The 18,158-nt window shown below is 40.4% G+C and overlaps 2 protein-coding genes across 3 annotated transcripts in view; one reads left to right on the top strand and one right to left on the bottom strand.

Moving 5' to 3' along the window:
- Window positions 1-2,672, bottom strand: part of frmpd2 (FERM and PDZ domain containing 2) — a gene marked incomplete at its 3' end in the record, with an annotated part of 63,074 nt that extends 60,402 nt beyond the window's left edge. Inside the window, 2 exon segments of the mRNA XM_060938831.1 lie at window positions 363-526; window positions 2,552-2,672. Coding sequence (XP_060794814.1) covers window positions 363-526; window positions 2,552-2,672 — 285 coding nt within the window.
- Window positions 2,673-11,418: 8,746 nt separating this feature from the next.
- The window catches only part of mapk8b (mitogen-activated protein kinase 8b), a 57,976-nt gene continuing 51,236 nt past the window's right edge, over window positions 11,419-18,158 (top strand). For both annotated transcript variants that reach the window (XM_060939499.1, XM_060939500.1), the window contains exons 1-2: window positions 11,419-11,571; window positions 14,528-14,583. The gene's annotated coding sequence lies outside the window, so the exon portion shown is untranslated. The remainder of the gene's footprint in view (window positions 11,572-14,527; window positions 14,584-18,158) is intronic.

Raw genomic sequence — 18,158 nt, 5'->3', positions numbered from 1 at the left:
CATGACTAGTCACTGTACATACAGATCCACACAACCCTGTCAAGTCTGTGTTAATTTTAACAGAATATATTATAAAATCTCCACTCTGTCACTGAATGCCACTGAATGTGCCATTTAATAAACAAACAAACAAACAAACAAACAAACACCCATTTCCAGACAAAATGTTTTCATAAAGTTCCTGCTTTTTGGTCCTTTATAGAAAATGTCAAGCGGAAGAGCGTGAAATGCAGTACCTCAAGCATTTTAGATCTTGTCTAACAAGATTATAAGGTTTCCCACCCTTTATCTTTCAACTTGGACCTTGACCCTTGCCTCATCTTCTGAGAGACATTAAACAGAACACATCCTGGAAGGCTCACCTTCTCAACAGCCTCTTTGTTGGAAGAAGACTGAGCCACAGTCATCTCAGGAAAGGTGAAGGATGCCATATTGTCAGTGCGGCCACAGGTTTTGAATGCAACAGTGCCACTAGGTGAGATCAGAATGGAACCTGGGCTAATAATATTGCACAGATGACCAGGACCTGGAGAGATCAAGACAGTAAACAACAGCAGGTGAGTATTTGGTGACTAATCTTGGAACATGGTTTAAGACAAGCAATGCATCAGGTTGTAATGTTATACTGGGTACCGGAGCTTTGAAGTGTGTGTCAAGAAAGTGGGGCACCATGGCAATCCCTAATTTAGACATTGCTTTGAGAATAGATCCAGTTTTAGTTGGTTGTTTGGAGTTGCCTACACAACATGTACAAGCATATTCAAAATCAAACCCCATTCACTTGATGAAACACCGTCACTGCTGAATTGAAGCGTCCTATTCTTTTGTAGATTTTAATTTTACAGATATAATTACATCAATGACCAATAAATGCAACACTACCTAGGTGCACTTAATAAGCTCTATTAAAATACAGATGCAGTATAATTCATAGATTACTTAATCTTTATATCTAGGCTATGCTAAAAAAGTAATATACCGTACGTCCTTTATTTGACATGGCTTACATCAACCATCTATTTCTTTTTGAGCCTGTCATATAAAACATCTAAAAATATTTTTTGATGCCTGAAGTTTCAAAAAGTTAAACATGCAAAGCTTCACTGAAATTCCAAGTTACACTCACCAGCCACTTTAATAGGAACCTGTTCTTGATTCTAAGATTCCTGTTCTTGGCTGGCAGGAGTGGAACCCAATGTGGTCTTCTACTGTTGCATGCTGAGAGGCTTTTCCGCTCACCATGGTTGCTATGAGTTCCTATATCCTTCCTGGCAGCTCAAACCAATCTGGCCATTTTCCTCTAACCTCTCTTATCAACAAGACGTTTCCACCTACAGAACTGTTGCTCACTCAATTTTTTTTTTGCACCATTCTGTGTAAACTCTAGAGACTGTTGCATGTGAAAACCCCAGGAGATCAGCAGTTTCTAAAATACTCAAACACTCAAATACTCATACTACAGTGAAAGTCATACTTTGAGATCACATTTTCCCATTCTGATGTTTGAAATGAACATTAACTAAAACTTTTGATTTGAATCTGCATGATTTTATGCATTGTGCTGCTGTCAAGGGATTGGCTGATTAGATGACTGCATAAAACGGCAGGTGTATGGGTGTTCCTAATAAAGTGGCTGATGAGTGTATGTATGGAAAGTATGCTGATTTGAACAGGTGGCTGCCATTAGGAATCTGGAGAGCTAGAATGAGGTAAGGGAGCATGGCCATGTGACTGGGTTTGTAGTTCAGTGGTTGCCTAAGGATACTGGGAAATGGAGTTCATTTTTACCACCAAATCAAGTGGCGTGAACAACAGATTTATTTGATAACGTGAAACAAGTCCAAGACATTTCAGCAGTGTTTTGCTAAAATGTTAAATGGATTATTTCATCACAGAATAAATTTATAACTAATACATTTTTTATTTGATAGATAGATAGATAGATAGATAGATAGATAGATAGATAGATAGATAGATAGATAGATAGATAGATAGATAGATACTGTAAATAGTATATATACAGAGAGAGAGAGAGGGCGGTACTGTACGGTGGTGTAGTGGTTGCCTCACACTGTTGCCTCACAGCAAGAAGGTTCTGGGTTTAAGCCAGTGGTTGACGAGGGCTTTTCTGTGTGGAGTTTGCATGTTCTCCCTGTGTCTGTGTGGGTTTCCTCTGGGTGCTCTGGTTTCCCCCACAGTCCAAAGACATGCAGGTTAGGCTAATTGGTGGCTCTAAATTGACTGTAGGTGTGAATGGTTGTTTGTCTATGTGTCAGCCCTGCGATGACCTGGCGACTTGTCCAGGGTGTATCACGCCTTTTGCCCGTAGTCAGTTGGGATAGGCTCCAGCTTGCCTGCGACCCTGTAGAACAGGATAAAGCGGCTAGAGATAATGAGATGAGATGAGATGATATATATAAAATGTAAGTAAAAGTTTTTATCATATGTGTGCTGTATAGGTAATTATATCCAAACTGCTACCGTATGTAGAGAAATATGCTTTCAAATTTTTAAATCTTCATGTAAATCTCTCGTGTTTACATCTCTGTACCTTTATTTGAGATGCTTGTTAAGGTTTGTGCTGCAGTGAGGAGGATTGCCCACACCTCATCCTCATCCAGAGCAGACCCTCGGGACTCCAGCACCTCGAACAGGCTTACAAAAATACTCATCCTTCCTGAAAAGGTGGAAAGATTGCAGGAATGAGTTTGAATTTTTACATTTGACGAGTAAGAAGTCTAAAAATCAGACAGTAAATGTTTAACATAAAATGTTTACTTTGATCTAGAAACCTATAAATGTAACTTTTCTTAGCTAAGAGATTCATACATTTTTATACAGTTAAATATATTCTTGGTATAGCTGTATGTAGTTGTATACGTACTACGTTGTATACATACTATATACTGTATTATCGTTATAATTATTGATGCTGCATATGTAAAGAAAATCTGTTGCAAAGAATGATTTAAAAGAACTAGCATACACAAATTGAGTACAACATACAATAAAACATTGAATATTAATAAAGCTGTTGCTACTATTTGTCAAGACTTAAGCATAGTTCAAGATTTTTTTTCTGTATCGCTGCTTCATGACAATGTCCATTGTTAAATTGCTATACAAACTATATGAATGTTATAAATTTCATATTCAAAGATGTTTCAATGCAATCCAAAGCCAGGTTGTTCACATTTAAAACATGTTTAAAACACATATATATCAATGTAATAACTGTCTGAAAATTATTGACTAATTACTGACTATTTCTAAGAGCATTTTTGGAATATTGCATTCTCAGCAAGACTGTTTGAGGAAGATACAAGTCTAGCATTATTTATTATTATCGTCATTATAATTTCTAAAGGAAGAAACACCAAAGATTAAAATGTCTTATAATACTTTACTACTCACAAATGATGCTTTGTTTTGCAGGTCCTTCTGGTTGTCTGGGTAGTAATCCTCTCAAACACCCTCCACGGTAGGTCTCACATGCTTTCTGGGATTTAATTACTTCCAAGTGAACTAAGGATTTTACAATGATTCTCTTTATGCAATTCAAAATTTATTGTTACACATGCTTTCGACTTTGGGATAATTTATTCATTGCCTATTTCTTATTAAAATGCTGCTTGTCTGTTTTGTGGTTTAATTTCATTTGTTCTATTCTTAGAACATTGACATAATAACTTAATTGCATTACTAAAGTGTATAACCAATCAGAGAAGCAAGGCGATCTCATCTGTATCTAATCTGATCAAACACCTTCCTGTGAATTCTAGCACTGTATCACTTCCACACAGCTTTACAAACAGTGTTTCTACACTGTAAACCCAAATAAGTTGAGTTTACTTAAAAAAATTGAGGAAAGTGGTTGCCTTAAAAAAAATAAGTAATTATTAATGATTGAATTGAGTACCTTAAACTTACAATCTTCTGTAAGATCAACTGTTATATATAGTTATTGTATGTAAAATTTTAAGTTAAATGTACTAAATCCCAAGTTGATCAAACTAAAAATCTTCTGTAAGATCAACTGTTATATATAGTTATTACACATAAAATATTAAGTTACATTCACTAAATTCCAAGTTGACTGAACTCGAAACCACTTACAACATTACTGTCTTCCCTAGTCCTTTTAACACCTCATCTCATCGTCTCTAGCCGCTTTATCCTTCTACAGGGTCGCAGGCAAGCTGAAGCCTATCCCAGCTGACTACGGGCGAAAGGCAGGGTACACCCTGGACAAGTCGCCAGGTCATCACAGGGCTGACACATAGACAACCATTCACACCTACGCTCAATTTAGAGTCACCAGTTAACCTAACCTGCACGTCTTTGGACTGTGGGGGAAACCAGAGCACCCGGAGGAAACCCACGCGGACAACATGCAAACTCCACACAGAAAGGCCCTCGCCGGCCCTGGGGCTCGAACCCAGGACCTTCTTGCTGTGAGGCGACAGCGCTAACCACTACACCACCGTGCCGCGGAACACAAAACTATAGTTGGTAAATATTACCAAGAAAACTAGTTAGCAAAACTAGAGGGCAAATTTAGTTGGGGAAGTCATGGGATAAAGGTTAGAGATGGAGCCGTGGGCCCAAACGGTCGCTGGTTCAATTCCCTGGATCGGCAAGAAAAATCCATAGCTGAATGCCCTTGAGCAAGGCACCTAACCTTTTAACACCTTAAAAGGGAAAACCATTGTTGTTGTTCTAGTTATGTTATCTTTATGTTTAACTTCCATCTCTGTAACTGATTAGCTAGAAAAGTAGAAGAAAAACAACAGGAAATTAAAATATCAAAATTGCATTTTTATTTTACCATTTTGCACAAAACAAAAGGTCTAAAAACAACCTCTCTGCTGTTGTTGCCGCAACATTCTTTTTAGGACTCTGAGTGTCCGTTTGGGTTGAACTAAACTTGGAACATTTGGTTGAGGCAACACTTGTATCGAAGCAAAACACACCGTAAACCCGGAAGAAGAATAATTACAAGAATTTCTGAAGCCTTATGTGCCTCATATATACACTTTTGCCAGTATCTGTTGGCGTTGTCAACAAGCCACAGAACCAAGACCAGCAACACTAACGACTCCATGTTTATTATTCGGGTTGTTGTTTTTTTCTGGATAGGACAGTGTAGAGAGACAGGAAATGAGTGGGAGAGAGAGACGGGGAGGGATCGGGAAATGACCTCAGGTCGGAATCGAACCTGTGTCCCTGGATTTATGGCATGGTGCCTTAGCCATCTGAGCCACGACACCCCCAACTATTCAGGTCGTGAGACTACCGCTTAAAAGCTCACTGATGTCACTGTTTGCGCTGCTTAACGACATCACGTGACGTCCACCCACTTTCGCTAACTCCACCCAATGTGTCCACCCACTTCCCGCCAGCACGGTTCAGCGCGGTTGTAGTCGAAATGCAACTCCAACAGCCCCGCTTAGCTCGACTCAGCCCAACTCAGCACGGCACGGCTCAGCCCAACTCAGCCGCGTTGGTAGTGGAAAAGCGGCAATAGTGGACCTTTTTTTTTTCCCTTCTATTTTTCTTGCTTTAAAACCCCTACGTTATGGACAGCAGGTCTTTGTAGTATTTATATTATTTTGTTAGAGAGAGCAAGAGAGGAGAATTGGGAGAATAAAATATATATATATGGCCATTAGAAGTGGAGATTTAATGCAGTAGCCTAGAATATGAAATTGTAATAATGAATAGTTTCCCAATAACAATCCAATAATAAAGAGTTTACTGTTGGCCAGGAGGGGGAACCATTCCTTTGAATTCACAAACGGGCAAGAATGACAAGGTTGTATCTATGCAGACCAGTTATTGTGATACATGAGGTGAACCTTTTTTTGCATTCAGACGAGCAAAAGTATGCAGACCCATGTTCTTAAATATACTGGAGTGAAGTGAAATACACCTTAATGGTCATACTTAAGTGTGTGTGCGTGTGCCTGATATCTGAGAAAAGTAACGAGTAATGAGAGCCTTAACAGAAATGTAGTGAAGTGAAAAGTATGGTATTTGTCATTCAGATGTAGTGAAGTGAAAGTTAAAGTATTTTTTAAGAAATAAACTCAAGTAGAGTACAAATAGGCTACTCCAAAACTGTACTTAAGTACAGTATAGTAAATGTACTTCGTTACTGCCCACCTCTGGGTAGAGGCCAGTTGACGCAGTCTAAAGAAAAAGAGGTGTGGTCATGAACAAAACTTATGAATTTAATCCATTCAACTTAAATGTATTCATCTAAACGACTATTTCCACAAATAAGTTGACAATACTTAGTATTTCCCAGTAATGTCATCAAACTTATATTTTTAAGTGCATTTTAATTAATTTTTAAAAGTACATTTGATATCTGGGTTTACAGTGTAATAGCTTGCTGACTACAATCTTAAAGAGAAAAGGGGAAAAAAACCCATCAATCTGTTGTAGTAAGTGCAGTGTGGAGAAATGAGAGAAACAAAGTCAAAATTGCAATGAAAATGATGTTTAATTTGCATAGTCCTGCTGAAAAATCCAACCTGGTCTGATCAGATACCAGCAGCCAGAACAGAGGCCAAATGGTAGCCCGTTTTTACCAGCTGCTGTTAGAAAGGAAATGCTGTCTCTGAATTATCAAGATTCAAGAGAGCTTTATTGTCAATACGTCCATACACTGAAAAAAATAGCCTGTTAAATTAACACAAAAAAATCTTGTACATCGGTTGCACTTATTAAAATCATATCCACTAAGACAAATTAAGTCATGTTCTGTTTGACTCATGTTCCGTTTCCCTCAGGCTCCCCATGGTGCATTTGTGGAGAAAATACAAGATTACAAAATAAAGTATATAAATAAACTATCTCTAGCTATTGAAGTAAACATTTAGCTATCTAAGTACAATAAACAACATAAATGATAAGACATAGACACGTGCAAAGTGGCATTGTGTATTTATGTGCAAATGCTCATTTTAGTGTAAAAATACAAGAGAATACAGTTCAGTTTGAAAAGTTTAAGTTTTACCAGGATATTACAACGAGACAAGACAAGTGCAAAGTGAGCGTTCTGCATGTGTGTGTGTGTGCAAATGGGCAGTGTATAGTGCAAATGGATCAGAAATGGATGAGAAAACTGTAGTTCCAGTTTGAACTGTCAGTTCTTCGGGGTAACAGTGACTTGAGGACTCTGACTGCCTGGGGGAAGAAGCTCTGAAGAGTTATAACATCAGTGAAACAGACTTCATGTTAAAACTGTTAAAAATGTTATAATCATGTTGTCTGTTATCACCCAAATGAGGATGGGTTCCCATTTGAGTCTGGTTCCTCTCAAGATTTCTTCCTCATGTCATCTGAGGGAGTTTTTCCTTGCCACTGTCACCACAGGCTTGCTCATTGGGGATAGATTAGGGATAAAATTAGCTCATGTTTAAAGTCATTAAAATTCTAGAAAGCTGCTTTGCAACAATGTCTATTGTTAAAAGCGCTATAAAAATAAACTTGATTTGATTTGACTTGACTTGACTTGTCTGGCAGTGACGATTCAGATGCTACAGTACCTTCTGCCAGATGGCAGAAGGGAAGAAGAATGCATGTGATTATCATTACTAATGCTACATTGTAGGCAAGTTATTTTAAAGAAAAGACCACAACAGTAAAACAATGTATTTATCAGTTTAGTCAAGTAATAAGGAAGGTGGAAAATAGCTTACTGGCTGGCAAAGAAGAACAGTTTGATTGGCTCATCTGGTCAGACCAAGCTGGAATTTTCAGCAGGGTTGACGGTAAGATGTCACTACTGCCACTGTGCCCTTTAGTGTAGTATTTAGTATGCAAATGCTACAAGTCTTTGCCTAGTATAGTTATATTATTTTGGACAAAACTAAGATCTGGCATACATATTTATCTCCTCTAGTGCCAACAGGATTTAAGTTGCAGTGACCAACTCCTGGAGAGAAAGCACATACTGTATGTGAACAGAGCATCATTAAACAATGCAAATGATGAAATTTAAAGTATAACTACAAAATTTCAGTCAGCGAAGTTGCTTAATGGAAATCCCTTGCCACATAAGCAATGGTTTATCCTAAGACAATGTGACCATCAATTAATGTGCTTTCCTTTAGCATTTTGAGTCTCCTTTCTGCACAAAGAGTACATTACTTAACCATCAACTAGGTTATATACATTTTAAATGATTTCCAAATTTTAAAACGACACTGTCAACCTTCATATTAGACTGCCAGGAAAAATGCCATGCAGTAATACATGCAAGGACAGCCTTAGAATGAAAATGCATTGTATTCATGAAACTTTACTTAGAAAGATATGAAAGAGGACTTTACCAAAATATTGATTATTGTTGAATTTACATTTAACAGTTATTCTAAGAATTCGAGTCATACATGAGCTGATAGCCGACAAGGTGCATAGTGCCGAGTTGGCTATAAGCCATGTATGATGAGATTGAGTGGAATAACTGTTAATTATTATATCCACATTCACTGGATTTTGAGAAAGGGAGCATTTTTACTTTTATTTTCCAAATTGGATAAATAAAAACTTTATACAAAACGTCCGACAAAATCATTTCCACTTAGAATGTAAACAAACCGGGAAATGACAGTAGCAATTTGTGAAAAATGCTATAATAATAATTCTTGGAAAAAAAAGATACATTCTTACCATCAAATACTTTTATTTTATATTTTGTTGCTTTTTTGTATTTTGGGGGTTTTGTTTTCGAGTAGAGTTTTTATTTAGTCCTCGGTTGGTTCAGCAACACGCTGCCATTTTGTTTTTCTCTACTCCTGGTATATGAGCTGATAGCCTAGTAGTAGAGTAGCCAATCAGAGCGTGTGATTGCTCATATCCAGTGAATGTGGATAGAATAATAGAGATTAAACTGAAAATGGCATAAAGTCAGGTTAAAAAAACAATAAAGAAATTAATGTATATATCAATAAACAAATAACATTCGCGCAGTCAAGCAGACAGAGGAAGTCCGTGTGCATACCGATATGTGCAGGTTTACCTACTTCTTCTTCTTCTTTTGGGTTTTACGCCAGCTGGCATCCACAGTCTTGCATTACTGCCATCTACAGATTTACCTTGACCGTGCACTGACAGTTACATCATTCTGTTGCTAAATGAACAGCTGATCACACCGAGGTGCTCGCTGACCGCCAATATTTATTAGTTTGGTCCTGCGTTTCCTTTCCTTCGCAACAAAACATCTTTTCTTCTTGCTTTCTCTGACTGTAGTCAGTCTTTCATGTTTCATTTGCACACTCTCATCCTCCATTTTTCTCTCCTTTTTCAAATTTGTACCCCACAATGCCTTGCACGAATGGTGAAAGTCCACCACGTGATGCATGATGTAGTGTCTTGAATTGGGTCATGCTCATCTCATCTCATTATCTGTAGCCGCTTTATCCTGTTCTACAGGGTCGCAGGCAAGCTGGAGCCTATCCCAGCTGACTACGGGCGAGAGGCGGGGTTCACCCTGAACAAGTCGCCAGGTCATCACAGGGCTGACACATAGACACAGACAACCATTCACATTCACACCTACGGTCAATTTAGAGTCACCAGTTAACCTAACCTGCATGTCGTTGGACTGTAGGGGAAACCGGAGCACCCGGAGGAAACCCACGCGGACACGGGGAGAACATGCAAACTCCGCACAGAAAGGCCCTCGCCGGCCACGGGCCTCAAACCTGGACCTTCTTGCTGTGAGGCAACAGCGCTAACCACTACACCACCGTGCTGCCTGGGTCATGCTGAAGCAGGAAAAAATAGTGGTGAATTTGGAGCCACGTGGAGATAAATTCATTAATTGTTCTCATCTCATCTCATTATCTCTAGCCACTTTATCCTGTTCTACAGGGTCGCAAGCAAGCTGGAGCCTATCCCAGCTGACTACGGGCGAAATGTGGGGTACACCCTGGACAAGTCGCCAGGTCATCACAGGGCTGACACATAAACACAGACAACCATTCACAATCACACCTACGGTCAATTTAGAGTCACCAGTTAACCTAACCTGCATGTCTTTGGACTGTGGGGGAAACCGGAGCACCCGGAAGAAGCCCACGCGGACACGGGGAGAACATGCAAACTCCGCACAAAAAGGCCCTCGCCGGGCACAGGGCTCGAACCCAGACCTTCTTGCTGTGAGGCGACAGCGCTAACCACTACACCACCGTGCCACCTGGGTCATGCTGAAGCAGGAAAAAATAGTGGAGAATTTAGAGCCACGTGGAGATAAATTCATTAATTGTTCTCATCTCATGTCATCTCATTATCTCTAGCCGCTTTATCCTGTTCTACAGGGTCGCAAGCAAGCTGGAGCCTATCCCAGCTGACTACGGGCAAGAGGCAGGGTACACCCTGGACAAGTCACCAGGTCATCACAGGGCTGAAACATAGACACAGACAACCATTCACACTCACATTCACACCTACGGTCAATTTAGAGTCACCAGTTAACCTAACCTGCATGTCTTTGGACTGTGGGGGAAACCGGAGCACTCGGAGGAAACCCACGCGGACACGGGGAGAACATGCAAACTCCGCACAGAAAGGCCCTCACCGGCCACAGGCCTCGAACCCGGACCTTCTTGCTGTGAGGCAACAGCGCTAACCACTACACCACCATGCCGCCTGGGTCATGCTGAAGCAGGAAAAAATAGTGGAGAATTTAGAGCCACGTGGAGATCTCATCTCATTATCTCTAGCCGCTTTATCCTGTTCTACAGGGTCGCAAGCAAGCTGGAGCCTATCCCAGCTGACTACAGGCGAAAGGCGGGGTACACCCTGGACAAGTCGCCAGGTCATCACAGGGCTGACACATAGACACAGACAACCATTCACACTCACATTCACACCTACGGTCAATTTAGAGTCACCAGTTAACCTAACCTGCATGTCTTTGGACTGTGGGGGAAACCGGAACACCCGGAGGAAACCCACGCAGACACGGGGAGAACATACAAACTCCACACAGAAAGGCCCTCGCTGGCCACGAGGCTCGAACCTGGACCTTCTTGCTGTGAGGCGACAGCGCTAACCACTACACCACCATGCCGCCTGGGTCATGCTGAAGCAGGAAAAAATAGTGGAGAATTTAGAGCCACGTGGAGATAAATTCATTAATTGTTCTATTTAAAAAAAAAAAAACAGAATAAAACTAAGTCTGTGATTCGAATTCAGTAGCTTTCGGTCCACTAAACAAAAATAATAGGGTGTCAGGGAAAATTCTTTTCATGACCCATATTTGAAAAATCTGCAAGGCAGTCTACCTTTAATTGCATTCGGGAAGAAACACTGCCAACCTGCTGAGCGCCATGGGTGCAAAGGCACAGAAACTGCCTACGTCACTGCAACGCAACCTTGAGTGACGTAGTACACAAGTCTCAGATCCTGGCCTGGGGAAGGAAACGCAGCGGGTTCCAGTGTTTGCAGCTCAAGGCGGAAAATAACTGGAATATTAAACTATTCCTTTGTGTCTATTCAAAGAAGGAATATAGCGTATTTGTTTTGACGCAGACCTTCTTGAATATCTTTCAGATTGTAAGTAGGCATGATGTGTTTTTTCATGACTTTGTTTTGGGTAAGGGTATTCAAGCTCCTGATTAGTGCTCGTTGTTGCAGTAGACGCAGGCTGAATCCCAAATGGCTCCTTATTTCCTATACAAGTGCACTATAACAGGTTTCGAATAATGGCTTCTACGCTCATAGTGCACTAGCTGTAAGTCCAACAGGAAGTCATTTGGAATGCAGCCACGGTAAATGTTGTAACCTGGCGGTTTAGCCAAACAGGGTCGAAAGTGAGTGTCAGGATATGTTTACAGCTGCAGTTATCTACATTTGATGTAATGTAGCGTAAAAATTAGGAACATTACAAGTTTATATCCAGTATGTCGTTATTTTGTTCCTTTTGGTCAGGCGTTGTGTGTCATAACCCAGAGTTTAGCCCCAACATGGCTACTTATCTGTTAAAATGTTAGTTATGTAGTAACTGAGTGTAACGTTACATTTTGTTTAATAGCTTGTCACAGTGAAAATTATGTTACTCTGGACACTGACCAAATGTTACAGTAGACAGAAAACAAGAGCAAAACAGGGCACCTGAGATCTGCTAGCTAGGGATGTCAAATGCTTGGCAGTAACACACACTGAACAACACAACCTGAAATATTTCACTTATTTGTTATTCATCAGCATTCAAATAATGTCTAGTGGAGGAATTGAATTAATCTGAATAAACTTTTTATTTATCTTCTGCTTTTAATTCATTGACCACACTTAGCTGAGATGCAATGGCATTGCAGAATCACAAATATAATTATAACTACAGACCCTAGTTTTTGAAATTGTCTGCTTAAATTTAAACTCCAAACATTCAGCGATACAAGACTGTTATTTAGCTACGTAGACTGGGAGAATATCTCATCTCATCTCATTATCTGTAGCCGCTTTATCCTGTTCTACAGGGTCGCAGGCAAGCTGGAGCCTATCCCAGCTGACTACGGGCGAAAGGCGGGGTACACCCTGGACAAGTCGCCAGGTCATCACAGGGCTGACACATATACCCTGTCCACACTAGGGATTTTGTACCGATATGATACTACTTTCGTACCGCAACACCTGTCCACACATAGCCTGGGCCCGCCCATCCTAAGTGTGACGCAACACGAGGGCGTGTTGCGAGCTTAGTCTGGCAAGGCAAGCTATCTCCAGCTCTTCCAAGCTCCCGAAAAATCGGGAGCCAATCAACTTTGAGCATCTCCAACGGCCCTGGGTAGAGGCGTGTTCAAGGCAGTGACGTAGTAGAACTGCGACCGGAAGCCATAGATTGTTTACAGAATCTATGCTGGAAGCGCTTCATTCACTAGAAACATTACGAACATGGAGCAGCGGCAAGCCTTTGACACAGCGGTAGATGCTGTATTGAAAGCATTCAACGGGAAGTTCTCATTGAAAACGGAGCAAAGAGCAGCCCTGGAGGTATTTATCTTCTTCCTGTTACTCAAGCAGTTTCCGTCGCGTCACATACGTCAGAGGAAAGAGTGATGTGATTGGTTTAAGCTTCGTCACAGCCTTTTCTGGCTTCGACCAGTAGCAAACTGAGGCATTTCAGGGAGGCGGGTCAACCACGCCTTTGGGAAACGGTTGGGCTTAATATCTTTGCCAGACCAAATGCTCGCAGAGCTTTGAAGTCGCGTTAGCCAGACTAGTCCACACTAGCAACTATACCGGTACTGTAGCGGTATAACTGTAGTGGTACGAAACCCACAAGTGTGTGGGTTTCGTACTGGTACAGTATCGGTACTGTAGCTCTTTGCTGTAGTGTGGACAGATGAAGAGGTTCTGTATCGATACAAATATCATGCGCAAAGTCACACACCTCAATTGATGTCTTTGCTGAATAAAATAGTGAAGAACGGAGATTCGTTTTCTTTGTTTCTTTCTCAACTGCCTCGCGCGTTTTATACGATTTGACTGAATAAATGACCACCAGAAATACAGACTGTACACTGACAACAAAAAGCACACACACATTGTTTCATCCACCATATTCTCGGAAGGAAGCTACTCGGTAACCACGGAAACATTTCACGCACGCGCATTTCAACTACCGTGAAAGAAAACCGCAAACATTTCTCACTAGTGTGGACAGATGCACTAAACTGTACCGGTATACTTTGTATCGATACAGTTATACCACTGTCGTACCGGTATATATGTGAACACAGCAATAGACACAGACAACCATTCACATTCACACCTACGGTCAATTTAGAGTCACCAGTTAACCTAACCTGCATGTCTTTGGTCTGTGGAGGAAACCCACGCAGACAACATGCAAACTCCGCACAGAAAGGCCCTCGTCGGCCACGGGGCTCGAACCCGGACCTTCTTGCTGTGAGGCGACAGTGCTAACCACTACACCACCATGCCGCCCCTGGGAGAATATGTTAATCCATTTCTTCAGGAAGTCCTGTACGTTATCCTGGTCAGGGATGAGTTGAGTCTGTGTGAGGCAGGAAACCATCCCCCTATGGGACACCAGTCCATCACATCAGAGGACCTGGAGGAAACCCACACAGATATGGGAAGAACATGCAAACCTGTGAGACGATTGATCACATCAATTTCAGCATCATGTAGTGTTTTTCAGTCACACTAATGTGATTTTAAAACACTAATGGACATGTTGTGCCTTTTGTAATGTCCGACTGCAGTATATACACAGTAGTATGACTGTAATGCAGGAATAGCATAGTGCATTGCACTGCATTACATTACATTTGCAATGCAGTTATCTCCTAGATGGTTATGTGATCTCATAACCAGCTTATCCTTTGGCCTGGCAAGAAGACTGGAACCTATTGACTTGATTTGAGTCACATCAACCACTATGTTTATGTGCACAAAATATTCCGAGAAAAGGCAGTATTCCTATTAAGTTGTTTGCATGGCTAATGAAAATGAATATTCCACTAATGTTGCCTTTTCCATGCAGCCGCATCTCTATCCCAGCCCTGCAAACTGTTGTCTCACAGAGCTGACTGTAAACAGGTAAGAGGCCGTATATCGCAAACTCATATTCCCAATGCGTTCTATGCATGTCCAAGGAATGCACCTAAAACCTGAATAATCTCAGCATATCCCACAGGTCTTAATTGGAAAATCCTAAATTCAGAATAAAGCCAAATTTGGAATATCCAAACATGGTGTTTACATGACCCGTATCAAATTCCGAGTATTGCTGCGTACATGTTGTAAGTGCATGTCTTTGGCCAAGCAAAATGATTCATTATTGGAAGTGAACAGTGACTTGTTTGTTTGTTTATTACAAGGTTATTTCATACAAATCAGTATCATATGCTTGAGCCAATGAACTTCACGTCACTGGATTGCTTTTGATCTTAATCATGCATCAGAGTTTTAATGGATTTATTGGCTGTTTATATTTATTATTATTATTATTATTATTATCGAAAGTGACTTAAATGTGAGGTAGAATCTAATGTCAGCTGTTAGAGCAGTTAGTTTTTACACAGTGACCAAGTAGGAAGGACACAGCATGCCATAACTAAACACAATAGACAACTGTGAGTAACACTGATTTACCTTAAAAGGTAACAAAATGGCAAGCACACACGCTTGTGTTGAGAGTAAGAGAGTTTAAGGGTGTGCCTTCATTGATGTTTTAGTGCCCTTAGACATCTGAGAGAGTCTCGCGGGTTGTATGGGTGAAATAGGACCGCACAATGTGTCTTTTAAATTGTGAAACTCTCATCTTAGTGCCAGCCGTGCACACCGAGCTGTACCATTAGTGACGTCCCTCGACTGGATGCAACGTTCAGTTGAATGCCCCTTGAGAAACTTTTTTCTTACAAGAGGCATGATTATATAATGTAATTATAATGTAATATATAAGTAATAATAAGAAGAGGAGAAGGAAAATGTGTGTGAGAAGGTTTAGTGGATGTATAGGCAAACACATTGTTTTCTGGTACATTGTTCTACTCTTACGTGGTATGTGGACAGCATAGGAAATAACCACAATACTGTAAATGTGAGTAATGAAGGGTGAAGAAACTGGTTAATCACTTGCTTTTCTCCTGCTGTGAGCTTGTGATGCGCACCTTGGAGAACAAGTCAGACCTTAGGGACTGGACTGAAAGAGAATAAGGACCTGTGCAGACAGGTTTGTAAAGGTGATAAATACCTGGACTGCTCTTACTGTTCTTGCACTGCTAATGCTTGGAAATACACCCTAATTATTGTGTTAAACTGCTTGTAGGTTTTAAAGTGCGCCAGGTTTAAATACGCCACAAGATCAGTTTGTTAAATAACTTGTCAAAAGCTTGGTAGGAGGAAATGTAAATCTTTGTATGCTTCCTGCTGTTACACAAGTATTCTAGAGTGGTGTAATGTTTGAGTGTCTGACTGTCAGAAGAGTGCATGTTTGAGTCCCATAGCCATGCATGACAGGGAGTCTGAGTGAGTATGCTCATTCATCTGGTTGGGAGACGTGGAGTTGCTGGACTGATAGTTGCTACTAATAAAGGTAGCACTTCACTGGTCTCACAATTTGATTCAATTATGATTGTCCTGTCAACGATTCGATATCACGATGTGTTGCATCCTCAATTTTCTATATTACTGGACATGGCTATGTTTTGATCAATTAATACAAGCAGTCAAATATATCTGAACTCCCTTTTGTATTTTATTATTTTTGTCTGCTCTCAGAAAGGACACTTCCTGTATGTAGCAAACATCACAAACAAAACTTGTTTGTCAGTCTGAACACAGCAGACAACAGGAGTATTTACAACGGTGAATACTAAAATGGCATCAAACTTTAGTTTATATAGTGCAGTGTACTACTTCTTCATAAAAAATTTAAATGTTAACATAATTTTAATATAATGGTAAGGCATTTAAATTATACACCAAAATAAACAGTCGAGGCTGAGCTCACCACATGTATTATTAGTGTGAAAATGGTCATCCTCACAAAATGAAACATAAATCCTTATGCGGTGCAATAAATTACAGGTGTGCTGTAACACATAATCTCCAAAACATCCTACAAGACGGAGCACTTCCTGATTGTGGCAAACATCACAATGAATCTGTAACACAGTAGACAATAGGTAGCATTGAGCTACTACTTGTACTACAGGTATAACCTTTTCTGTAAAGTGCCTGCGTGACGCGTGCTTATATCACGGCTCCGATGTCTTCAACAGGTGGCAAAACCCGGGGTTGTCCACGACAGAATAAGGCCAGAGATCCTTCATTATTGACGCTGCCACAGATTGGGTTATTCTCTTCCCTTTCTCAGGGTGGGGCGGCAAAGTTGACAGTGTAGCATTAATTCTTGGCTGAGCTGGGTCCGCGATTTCCTTGGCAGGTGTTAGCATCTCAGGGTGAAAACGGCTAACATGGTTTCTCAAGTTAGTGGTATTCCCTGCATATTTGATTCTTGTGTGACCAGCTTTACACACAGCATCTGTCTTGTCCAGTTCGTGCCTTCCAATATGTTCATAAATGTGCCCAGATGGCTGCTTTTAAAATACTAGGTGTGTTTTTAATCACTCGCGCTTGCTTTTAGCCTCCCTCCATTTTGCACTAGCACATATGCAATGAATGACATCAGTCAGATGAGATGTTACTACTACCAGGAAGTTATTTTGAACTGTAGAATATTATTGTCCAGCCATGGACGGAATCAACAAGCAACATCAGTAGGCTTTAATCGATTATGGTCTGTCACTGGATCGATGCAGACTCGTCCACGTTCGCATCGCAGTGCATCGTAGAAACGATTAATTTCAACACCCCTAACTACTAACTGGTTTTCTGTTGGCTGATGGACCTGCAAATTGGCAGTTCACATCTCTACTCCTCTAAATGGAGATGCTGCATTAGCATCTTGGAGGAAGTATGTGTTAGCCTTTGCTCTCCCTGATTAGTAGTTGCGGGGGAAATTTGTCAGAAAACAGGGAGGAAAAAAATAATAATGAAACTATCACAGTAATTACACAGTAGTACCGGCTTACATCATCATGTTTACGAAGAGAGACTTGACGACAGAATGTTATGGTATTTATAATCTATCAAATCAATGTAGGCATACCACTGTGGTGTACAGTACCAGTCAAAAGTTTGTATACCCCTACTCATTCATAGGTTTTTCTGTATTTTGTATTTTCTCAATACTGAAGACATCAAAACTCTGATGTAACATATGGCTCATATATGGAATTATGTGGTAAACAAAATATGCTTGATATTTTAGATTCTTCAAAGTAGCACCGTTTACCTTGATGGCGCTTTGCACACTATTGGCATTATCTTAATCAGCTTCATGAGGTAGCCACCTGGAATGCTTTCCAATTAAAAGGTGTGAAGTGTCTTTTGTTGATAGAAAGAAAGAAAGAAAGAAAGAAAGAAAGAAAGAAAGAACATTGAATTAGAAGGTGTGTCCAAACTTTTGACTGGTACCTGTATGTGTTTTGCCAAAATGTACAAAAATTCCAGATCTATTTATTTATTTTTTAAACGTTTCGTTATGGGTCATGGCACGCACCCAATTTTCATTCATTTGCAAGATGAAGTGAAGTTAATTGCCTCAT

This window comes from Neoarius graeffei, chromosome 14 (assembly GCF_027579695.1).
Source record: "Neoarius graeffei isolate fNeoGra1 chromosome 14, fNeoGra1.pri, whole genome shotgun sequence".
Taxonomy (NCBI): Eukaryota; Metazoa; Chordata; class Actinopteri; order Siluriformes; family Ariidae; genus Neoarius; species Neoarius graeffei.
The sequence above is the reverse complement of the archived record's forward strand: the minus strand, read 5'-3'. Positions and strand labels throughout refer to the sequence as shown.